The 12,193-nt window shown below is 41.1% G+C and overlaps 1 protein-coding gene across 1 annotated transcript; it reads left to right on the top strand.

Moving 5' to 3' along the window:
* The first annotated feature begins 5,061 nt into the window (after positions 1–5,061).
* LOC138881078 (uncharacterized) lies at positions 5,062–5,604 on the top strand. The gene has a single exon (XM_070161278.1). It carries the CDS (start codon positions 5,062–5,064, stop codon positions 5,602–5,604), a length of 543 nt encoding a protein of 180 aa, XP_070017379.1.
* Positions 5,605–12,193: the final 6,589 nt, after the last annotated feature.

A 12,193-nucleotide genomic window follows, 5' to 3' on the forward strand; every position in this document is an offset into this window, starting at 1 on the left:
TTCCTACCTTGCATCTTTTATCATGTACCCTTTCATTTCCCCAGGGCAAGTCTGTTAAGCCCATGTAATCTTGTGGATGTTGAAAACAGTGTTGTAATCCTTGTTCCTCCCTATTACAATCAAAATACTATTAATGAAAAACCAAAGTTTGCTTCGGATCTAAACGTGTCAAATCTAGTTGTTTGTCAAATATTTGCAATGTAGGCCCACCTTCAGCAAAGAGAGGTCCCTCACACATTTGGGAACGTGTTTACTTGAATACGCGAACTAACTACTCTATATGCTCATATTTGTGCAAACACTGAAACTGACTTCTACTCTTCTTTTCTTTTCTTTTCTCGCATTACTTCATTGTTATTCCTCGAAGCAAAGGTTGGTTTGTGTTGACTCAAAAAACTGGATGAACCACCATACAACTTGATCAAAAGGGAAGATGTCTATGACGAATGACCGGATGGGACATACTTTGGTAATAGCTGATAGCCCGGGGCAATTGGGAGAAGAGAATGATACTTGAAATGATGAAGATGTTGCCAAGATGGCACAAGAGATGGAATCACTAGAAAGGAAGTACAACACATTCGGGAATTGGCGCATTTGGCTGTGACAACGCTTACACAACCACCCCGTTTTCCTTCACTAGACTCGATCCCTGATCACTTTCCTTCAAATACCCTCCAAGTAAACAATACCCCGACTTTAGCCACTACAACCCAGGTTGTACCCCCAGTAACCCCTGCAAACCCACAAAATTCTCCTATACATACCTCTTATGTACCAAATTACATTCAAACATCGTAAAACCCACCAATCGCTACTAATATTGTTCATACCCCTCCTCATGACAACGCCGCCTTTGCCAATGATCAAACTAGCACATACCTACAACATATACCGCTGCACACGAGTGATATGTTTTACCCATATATGCCATTTCAGAACCCAACTTCACAGCACCCGTCACGGTCAGGTTGCCTTATGAAGGTGATCAATATACTAAATAAAGAGAAAGGCAAAGTATAATAAGAGTCAGTATCAGAACAATTACAAGCATTGAAAAAACAAATAAAGAACCTTCAGGCCGCTCGAGGGAGCGAGAGCCTAGATTACAAGGAGCATATACCCTGATGTGGACATGCCGATAGGGTACAAACCTCCAAAGTTTGACATCTTTGATTGGACATGTGATCTCCATGCACACTTGAGGGCCTACTACGATAAGCTGGTTGGAATAGGATGGAATGAAAAGTTAAGAATGAAGCTATTTATAAGGAGTTTGACGGGAGAGGCACTCACTTGGTACACCCGCCAGGATCTCAGGAATTGGAGAGAATGGAAGGATATGTCAGAAGACTTCATGAATTGTTTTTAATTTAACACATAAATTACTCCAAATAGGTTCGCCAACTAGAGGTCAGAGTTTGCCGGGACCCACCCCCTGCTAGATGACAATGAGCTAACCAAATACTTCTCAGGGCCTATGAAGGAATCTATTTTGAAAAGATGATGGGCATGATGGGGCAGAAGTTCCACGAACTCGTTAAGATGGAAGACTTTTTGGAGGAATGTATTAAATCAGACAAGATACTATCCATGGCCGCGTTGCAAACAACTAGCAAAGCAATTCAGTCTAGTTCGCTAAGTAGTTAAAAGAATGGGGGGGATCGGGAATACAAGACAGTCTCGTGGACATATCAACAGAAAGGGAAAGGCAAGATGATGTTCTTTGCATTGGTTCATGGAATGACCAGGTCAGGAAGGTGTTACGCTCCGAAGGAGGTAAACCGAGGAAATCCAGGAAGAGAACAGATTCAAAGGAGGAATATAACAGATGCTGAGGCTGCAGAATTTTGGAAAAAGATGTTAGCTAAAGAATTCTTCGTGGAGGAGCAATTAAAGAAAACCCCTGCACATATATCGATCATGGAATTGCTAGTGAGTTTTGACAGTAATAAAGACGCCCTGATGAAAGTATTAAGTGGAGTGAGCATGCCAAGAAACACTACCAGCGAGGCACTAGCATCAACTATCGCGAGGATGGTTGAGGCGAACATGATCACCTTCCCAAGAGATGAACTTCCAGTAGATGGCGTGGATCACAACAGAGCTTTATGCATTGTTGTCAAGTGCATAGATAAAGTGGTTTCCCGAGTACTTGTTGATGGAGCATCCAGTGTCAATATTTGCCCGCTGTCCACCCTACGAGAGTTGGGTATTCATCTAAGAGAAGTAAAAGAAGGCCATGTGAGGGTGAGAGCCTAGGATGGATCGCAGAAAGATGTCACTGGGGAAATCTACTTAGATCTACAAATTGGACTAGTTGAATTCCCAATACTATTTCAAGTAATGGACATTTCATCCTCATACAACCTGTTGCTGGGAAGACCTTGGATACATATGGCAGGGGCAGTTCCATCCAACCTTCATTAGTGCATGCATTTCGAGTATAGTTGTCAAGAGATTGCAGTTCACGATGAATGAATCCAGTCAGCTTATCTGGAACATGCACTTTTGTTCATAGAAGGATTGGATGGGGTCGTATTTCATGCGATCAAGATCATACAAATCATGGAGGTAGAGAATACTGAGTAGAATCTAGGTATGCAATCACCATACAAATCAAAGATGACTATAAGATAAATGATTAAATACGGATAGCGACCAGGAATCGGGTTGGGAGCCCAATCAGATGAGATAACAGAGCCAATTGAGCCAAATGGACAAAAGGGTAGGGATGGTTTAGGGTATCAGCCTCCGATTGGGAAAACTTACACTGATGGCTTCGGGAAGAAATCTTTTATGCCAGAGTGTGTTTCAGGTCTGGGTCAGAGCTCGACACCACATGACGAAATCATTGATGGAATGGGAACATGATCAAGGAATGTTGTAACAAAGTTGGTATCAAGACACCGACCATTCGGGATGTTGAACCAGGAGAGGACTTGCAGAAATGGACCGCCGGCCTATCTCTAGTTCGCCAGGAGTCTTGGTAGTATGGAATTGTAAAGCTTTTGAAAAAATGCACGGTTAATTAAGGATTGAACTATTCTCGTACTCTTTTGTTAATTGCCTCACTGAACGCTTAGACGTTTTCCGTTTGATGAAATAAAAAGAATTGCTTCCTTAAATTATTGCAAACTTATTTATCACTTCATTTTTACTTAGATTTTCTTTTTAGTAATCATACCGATAAAAACTTGTATTTCCGTGATTATGACATGTAACAAAACCCTCGAGCAAAATGATCCAGACTACGAGGAGTACAACGAAAGCATGATGCCAGATAATTTTCCACAAGAGATCGAGCAGTTGGAAAGCCAGAAAAAGCCTAACCTTGAATAGACAGAAGTAATCAACTTGGGAAGTGAAGAAGATGTGAAAGAAACTCGAATAAACATCCATTTAGAAGCAGAGCAGAAAGACAAATTGGTCGAGCTCCTCTGATAATACATCGACATGTTCGCATGGTCATATGACGACAAGCCCAGATTGAGTACTGATATTGTTTCGCATCGATTGCCAATCGATCCTGCCAGACCGCCAGTCAAACAAAAACCCGAAAGCTCAAGACTAATTTGAGTTTAACGATAAAAGAAGAAGTCACCAAGAAGATTGAAGCAAATGCGGTGAGAGTCACCAATTATCCCACATGGTTAGAGAATATCGCACTAGCCCCAAAGAAAGATGGGAAGATTAGAATATGTGTGGACTATTGAGATCTTAACAAGGCTAGTCCAAAAGATGATTTCCCCTTACCAAAAATTCATATCCTCATTAGTAATTGTACAAAACACGAGCTATAGTCATTCATGGATTGTTCCGCTGGGTACCATCAGATTTTGATCCATGAAGAACATGTAAAGAAAACATCATTCACTATGCCTTAAAGAGTGCATTGCTATAGAGTCATGCTATTCAGCCTCAAGAACGTTGGTGCTACTTATATGAGGACCATGACGACCCTCTTTCACGACATGATCCACAAGGAAATTGAGGTATATGTGGTTGGCATCATCACCATATCTCGAAAGAGTACAGAGCATTTGGAGGACCTGAAGAAGTTTTTTGAACGTTTGTAGAGGTACAGTCAGAAGTTGAATCCCTCAAAAAGTGCATTCGGAGTCCCTACCTGGAAACTATTAGGTTTCATCATGAGCAAGAAATTATAGAATTGGATCCTTCAAAGATCAAAGCCCTTCAATACCTACCGCTGCCTAAGAGTAAGGATGACGTGATGAGTTTCCTTGGCAGATTAAATTACATAAGCAGATTCATAGCCCAGCCTACGATAATTTGCGAGCCCATATTCAAGTTGCTGAAAAAGGATGCTACTACGAAATGGACACAATAGTGTTAGAAAGCTTTCAACAAGATCAAGGAGTACTTGTCGAATCTGCTAGTATTGGTTCCTCCCGAGCCCAGAAATCCACTGCTATTATACTTGTTAGTCTGGGACAATGAATTTGGATGCATGTTGGGATAACACGATGAGACCGGGAGGAAAGAGCAGGCTATCTACTATCCGAGCAAGAAGTTTACACCGTGTGAATCCAAATACACTAATAGAGCGGACTTGTTGCACTTTGACTTGGATCGCCCAGAAATTGAGGCACTACATGTTAGTATACACCACACATTTGATATCCTGGCTCGACCCGCTCAAGTTACATCTTCCAGAAGCCAATGCCTACAGGAAAACTAGCTAAATGGAAAATTCGTCACAGCGAGTTCGATATTATATATATAATGCAGAAGGCCATCAAAGGGCAAGCTTTAGCCGACCACCTCACAGAGAACCCAGTGGACAAGGATTACCAGCCACTCATTACATACTTTTCGGATGAAAAAGTGTTGATTGCCGGAGAAGACATCGTAGAGTCATACCCAGGGGCCATGATAGAGAATGTTCGTTACAAAATTTCAAGGGGAGTGGGAAATTGGGCAGTCTTAATCTCAGAATCATGAAAGCATTTTCCGGCATTAGCAAAGATAAGGTTCCCTTGCACCAATAATATGGTCAAGTATAAAGAATGCATCCTCGTGATTAGGGTGGTAGTCGACATGGATATCAAGGAGCTTCTGGTCATAGGAGATTCTGATCTATGGATACATCAACTTCAAGGAGAATGGACTATCAAGAATGTCAAGATCCTTCAGTACCTGCATTGCATGAAGAAGTTGTGTAAGCAGTTCACCAAGATGGAATTCAAACACATTCCCAGGATCCACAATGAATTTTTCGATGCTCCCGCAACCTTGTCATCAATGATCCAACATCCAGATAAGAATTACATTGATCCTATTAAGATAGAGCTTCGGGATCAGCATTTCCATGTAGATGAAGAGTCGGACGGTAAGCCGTGGTACTACGACATCAAAAGGTTTCTGGAAACAAGAGAGTACCCAAAGAATGCCACCAATGGTCAGAAGCGAGCCCTTAAAAGGCTAGCAAATCACTTTTTCCTTAACAGGGAAGTCCTGTATATGAGGACCACATACTTGGATCTATTAAGATGTGTAGACGCTGTTAAAGCAACCAAATTTCTTGAAGAAGTACATGCAGTGACATGTGGACCTCACATGAATGGCTTCACCTTAGCCTAAAAGATTTTAAGAGCGGGATACTTTTCGATGACTATGGAAAGCTATAGCATTCGCTACGTACAGAAGTGTCACTAGCGCCAGATTCACGGGGATTTTGTCCGAGTTCCACCTAATGAGCTAAATGTAATGGGTTCAACTTGGTCGTTCGCTACTTGGGGCATGGACGTAATCAGACATATAGAGCCCGCACATCAAATGGACAATGTTTCATCTTGGTAGCCATTGAATACTTCACCAAATGGGTTGAAGCTTCTACATACAAGGCTGTCACGAAGAAAATAGTGGCAGAACCCTAGGAAACCTGAAAAGGTTCGGTCATAACCCTAGGAAAACCTTTGTAACGCATTCGTATAGATTAGGACGCAATCGCAATGGTAAGAAGCTACCTCATCAGGGACACCTCTGAGAATCGACATTACTGAGACAAAGTCTTCTAGAAATAACATTCGCATCTAAAGAAATTTCTAAACATGTCATAATACGGAATGACGACATTTGCCATAAAAATGGATGATTTTCAAAAATGTTTTTCTAAAAACTATCATTCCACCTACCGAACTTCATGACACAACCTCACCAGATCCGAGTCGAATCCAGGACTACAGTCAACACAAACCAACACCCCCGGCTAAGAATTTTTCTTTGAATGCAGGACCGTCAAGATATAAGGAAACGCTGGGGCACGCTGGGAAATGACGTATCCGCTACTCTTTCATAACTACCATATATTTTTCATTATTTGAATTATGTTCCCATATGATTGAAGACTAACTTCCAAATCCTTTGCATGTATTCTGGAACTAGGCCTTCGATACGATCGGAGCATATTGTAAAAAGCAAATTGTCTACTCAACCAAGTGGAGCACACTGTATATAGCGAGCCGCTGGCCACGCTAACCGGAGCCATGTATATAGCAAATCATCAGTTCAATCAATCAGAGCGTCCTATACAAATCGAGCCATCGACTTTACCAATCAAAGACCTGTATATAGCAAAATGTTCGCTCACTAACGGGAGCGTTCCCCTCTGTCACTCTGCCATATTTGAGATTACAAGTAGATAGTCGCAAACCTTGTCATCGGCATTTTGCCGATCGACGGCTGCAATTAGTTTTGCAGTCAAGAGTATCTCTTGGGCGTGCTCCTTATTTCTTTATTTTATCTTGAATATTTTGACGTTTTGCTCATGCAACTTACATGCATTTTGCATTTCTTTAAATCAGAAACTCCCATTGTGCAGAGATACTTTACATTTCAGTGCAACCACTCCCATCGTATGGAGATATTTTACATTATAAGTCAGTTACTCCCATCACGCGGAGATACATTCTACATTACAAGTCAACTACCCCCATTGTGGAGATACTCCCATCACGAGGAGGCTTAATGTTCCGACAGGTGCGGAACGGTACATAACCTGGCTAACAATCGAGTCAAATCCAAGTATCCCATTGCCGAGATCCCAAATAACGGCTAGTCAGCAACCAGACATTATCATTCCTACATCATCTACATTACATCTTGATATACCTACATTATGATATATGGGTATGTGTATGTTTTTTTTAGGACCAAACATCACAACATAGAACTTCTTTTAAGCAACAAACTAAGCTACAACGCGATGAGGGTCAAAAAACTCATAATTAGGCCAAGAATCCAAACTAAGGGTGGCAAGTGGGACGGTTAGGCCCGGGCTCGGCCGAGGCCTGCAAGCCCATATGAGTAGTGGGCCTAAAAGGGCCTACCTGTTTAAGCCCGGGACCATGGGGTTTGAGGCCCATGTGGGTCGGTTCAAAGAAAGTGCCCGTTAGGACCGGGACCGTTTGGGCCCGGGACCGGCTCCTAAGTGGGCCAATTCAACCGGTCCTAACTGGTCTCAAATATTCCTAAACGGGCCCAACGACTATAATTTAAAAAAAAATCTCTTTTAAAAATCTGACCATTGACTATTGAAAAAATAGCCGTTATGGCTGCCAAAATGGCCGTTGGCTATTTAATAAAATAGCCATTTAACCCTCCCCCCAACTTTGTTTTAACACCAAACTTTTTATAATTACACTTTTTTCCTATTTTCAACTATGAATATCCCCTCATTCTTTTATTTTTCTTCACCAAATCATTAATCTCTCTCTAATTTTCTTCTAAAATTGGTTACTTTGTTGTTGCAACTTGTATGAAAAATTGTGAAGTTGGTGAATTGAAGTTTTCAAGTCTTCAAGTCTTCAATGATAATTAATTTCAACAAGTTGTTCGTCAATTCGCTAAACTCGTTCCAACTCTTTAGTTTTAATATTATATTTTTGTTTTTTATTTAATTACTTTGTATAATTATAATTAAGATGGCATATTTCTTAAAAAAATATTTAGTAAAAATAAGGGAAAATCCAAGATTGGTGAATCTAGTGGCCAATCTATTCCTCCTCTAATTCCCCGGCCTCCCCTACCCAAACCCCATACCCGCCCTCCACCTTCTCCTATTCTTGATAGTGATAATACTTTATTACAATTTACAAATAGTCAATATGTGCATAATGTTGGTGGTGGTGAACTCTTAGATGATGAATATATGAACAATCTTTATGGTAATCCAACTATAGATGAACAAGATGAGCAGGAAATAGATTTAGATGAAACGCAACCGGATGATGATACACCCACTAGTCCTATTGCTCAAGTTAACCCAACTAATCCAAATGATGCCTCGGATGACCCCCTATTACTACCCCTACTTTTTCTAGACAACCTTCTAAACGAGTCGAAACATCTCTTCTTTGGCCTTTTTATTCAAATAAGAGAAAAAAATAAAGCTAAGTGTAAAACTTGTGGCAAAGAGTTAGCCTTTAACTATGTTGATTGGGGGGGGGGAAGCCAACTAGTCAGCTTGACCCAGTACCGAGTCAAATCAATTTCAACCGGGAATTAACACTGTTACCGATGGTATTTTATATTATAACCCAAGGAAAGATAGGGAAGAATTGGCAAAAATGGTTACTGTTATATGCTTACCCTATAGTTTTCTATCTAACCCCCAAAATTCTACTTATAAAGGATGGCCTCGCACAACCGTAAAGAGCGATATTTATAAATATAAACATGAATATGAACAATATTTGCGCTATTTATTTACTCATATTAATTTTCATGTTGCTATTACTACTGATATTAGTAGAAGTGGTAATGATTGTGATTATCTTACTATTACAAGTCATTGAATTGATGAGGAGTGGATAATGCAAAAGCGCATGTAACGACCCGACCGGTCGTCTTGAGTATTTGCACTTCGCTCGCCAGTCCTCGGGCATGACTAGCCACGTGTGATGCATTATGACTTATGTAAATAGTTGGTTTTGATTTTCAGGGTAATTGAAATGAATTTAAAAGAACAGTTCTCAGTTTGAAGCTTAAAATTTGAAAGGTTTGACTTGTTAGTAGATGACAACGGATTGGAATTTTTATGATTTGGCTAGCTCATTTAGGTGATTTGGGACTTAGGAACATGGACGGAATGTGTTTTGGAGGTCCGTGAAAGGTTTAGGCTTGAATTGGCGAAATTGAGATTTTGGCGTTTTTTGGTTGGTAAGTGAGATTTTGATATAGGGGTAGGAATGGAATTCTGGAAGTTGGAGTAGGTCCGTTGTGTCATTTGTGACGTGTGTACAAAATTTCAAGTCATTCGGACAAGGTTTGATAGACTTTTTGATCAAAAGCGGAATTTTAAAGTTTTTGGAATTCTTAGGCTTGAATCCGGTGCAAATTTGGTGTTTTAAAGCTGTTTTGAGAATTCCAAAAGTTGGAACAAGTTTGAATGATATTATGGGATATGTTGGCATGTTTGGTTGAGGTCCCGAGGGCCTCGAGTGTGTTTCAGGTGGTCAACAGATCGATTTTTGGACTTTGGACTTGGCAGATTTTCTGGTATTGTGTTGCAGAAAAATCCTTCTTCGCATTAGCGAGAGGGTTTGGAATTCGTGAAGGGTTAGTGAGAGGGGTAGTCAAGTTGTTCTTTGCGTTCGCGAGGTAGGTCTCGCGTTCGCGAAGGTATACGAGTTTTAGGCTACGCGTCCGTGTATAGGATATCGTGTTCGCATAGAGTCGAGCTAGGAGTTGGGCTGGAGGACCTTTCTTCATCGCGTATGCGAGTCTTGGGCCGCATTCGCGTAGTTCTATATCCAGTGTGTATCGCGCTCGTGAGTCTGGTGCCACGAACGCATAGAGCATTTTTAATGGCTGGTGTTTTTGTTCATCGCGAACGCAATGGTTGTCCCGCGTGGGCGAAAGAGGATGTCTGGGCAGAATGTATAAAAATCCATCTTCGCGATTTTTAGCCCATTTCTCACCATTTTGAACGGTTTTGAAGCTTTTTGAGAGGATTTGAAGAGAGATTCAAGGGATAACACTTGGAGGTAAGAGTTTTGAACTCTATACTCGATCCTGTGTTGATTCTTACTTGTTTAAACATGAAATATGTGGAAATTAAAGCCTAAAATTGGGGAATTAGGGCTTGAATTTGGAGAGTGTAAATTGGGAATTTGAGGGGGCATTTGAGGTCCGATTTTGATGTTCTTGGTATGTATAGACTCGTGAGTGGATGAGGATTCTATTGATGTAACTTTTATCGGATTCCGAGACGTAGGCCTATGGGCAAGGTTTGAGCATATTTCGAGATTTTTGATGTAAATGGGATATTTTTGAGTGGGCTTTGTTCCCTTAGCATATTTTAATTGTTTATGTACTGATTTTGGTTAGATTTGGAGCATTCGGAGGTCGATTTGAGTAGGCAAAGGCATCGCGGGCTAGAGTTTGGACCGGATCGAGGTGAGTAATGATTGTAAATGTTGTCCTGAGTGTATGAAACCCTGGATTACACATTGTTGTGTTATGTTTAGGTGACGAACACGCTAGATGACGAGCGTGGGGTCGTGCACCGTTGGGGACTGTGACTTAGTCCATCCCGAGTGAATGTTTTACCGAGTATTTGATTGAAAACTATTTGTTATCATCATGTTTTGGGCTAAATGCCATATTTGGTCCTCGTGCCAACTATTTGAACCTTTAGGGGATTTTTACTGCTATTTTCTCATTGTTTTGACGTTATACTTGTACTCAGTCATGCTTTATTCTACTGTTTACATAACTCAGCCATGTTTACATTATTTTAACATATTAAATGATATTTTTGGCTGAGCATCATGTTTTACTATTGCCCGAGTGGCTTATGAGATTCTAACTGATTAAGGCCGAGGGACTGTGTTGTGAGGATACTTTGGGTCGGGTTGCACGCCGCATCAGTGATATACTGATTATGATTATTAGGCCAGCCTGAGATTGTACGCCACGAGGTGGCTTGTTGATATGAGGCCGAGAGCCTATTGATTATGCCACGAGATGGCTTGATATTGTGCTTGGGCTGTAAGGGCCCCCTCCCAGAGTCTGTACACCCCCAGTGAGCTCGGGTACCCATTGTGATATGAGATATAGCCCGAAGGGCTGGTGTTGTTCCATGATATTGCCTGAGGGGCGGATTCTATTGATATAGTGCCCGAGGGGCGGATTTTATGTGTTTATCTGTTCTGGCTGCTTTCTACTTAATTGTCAAAAAGGTGTTTTAAAGAAGCTTATTATGAACTATGGTGTCTTTATATGTTTTCACCGTTTCATTGCTTTTACTGGTTTTATACTGCTACTTTATAGCATGTTGATGTGCTTTTACGTGATTTCTTATCACTCAGTCTTCAATTATTGTTATTACTCACTGAGTCAGAGTACTCACATTACTCCCTGCACCTTGTGTGCAGATTCATGTATTTCTGAACCCGGCAGCGGGTGTTGGTTGCTCAGAGGCAGAGTCATCGGAGTTTAGCAAGGTAGCTGCCCGACGTTCGCAGAACTGCTTTTCTCCCTCTTGATTTCATTAGACTGTGTTTAGTACATTTTTCAGACTTTCTGTTGTATTTAGACCTTAGTAGATGCTCGTGACTTGTGACACCCCGATGTCGGGTTGTATCTATTTTCACACTTTTTCTGTTTCGCTTAATTTTGGGATTTATTTCTTATCAATGATTTAAATTTACTTATTAAAATTGTTAAAAATGAATTTTGGAATTGTGTTGGTTGGCCTTATCTTCACAAGAGGCGCCATTATGACCGGGTCTGGTTTAGGGTCGTGACAAGTTGGTATCAGAGCCTAGGTTACATAGGTCTCGCGAGTCATGAGCAGGTTCAGTAGAGTCTTATAGATCGGTACGGAGACGTATGTAATTATCCTCGGGAGGCTGCAGAACCTTTAGGAAAAACTTCACATTCTTGAATTCTTATCTTGCGTCCTTGATTTTGCTTGAAGTGTAACTCTTTGAATTCCTTCCACGCGTTCGTATGCGCGCATGAGTGCTCGGTATCGGTTGTGCGTTGACGGATTGTGATTCCCTGATCGAGGGGCGAGATGTGATCTCTGTGTGTTGATGTTGGGCCAGTCTATAGGACTTGAGGCCGGATTTTGCCTATAGCTTGAGCTCTGAGGTGTTGATCATGTGAGCATGTGCTTTTGGATCTATATGTCCGATAATGCCCCTATTAGTGGGAGTGATGA

The sequence above is a fragment of the Nicotiana sylvestris genome, chromosome 11, assembly GCF_000393655.2.
Source record: "Nicotiana sylvestris chromosome 11, ASM39365v2, whole genome shotgun sequence".
NCBI classification, from domain to species: Eukaryota; Viridiplantae; Streptophyta; class Magnoliopsida; order Solanales; family Solanaceae; genus Nicotiana; species Nicotiana sylvestris.

Excerpts from the sequence above, each read along its gene's own strand:
- LOC138881078 (XM_070161278.1), top strand. The coding sequence starts at position 5,062 with ATGGATATCAAGGAGCTTCTGGTCATAGGAGATTCTGATCTATGGATA.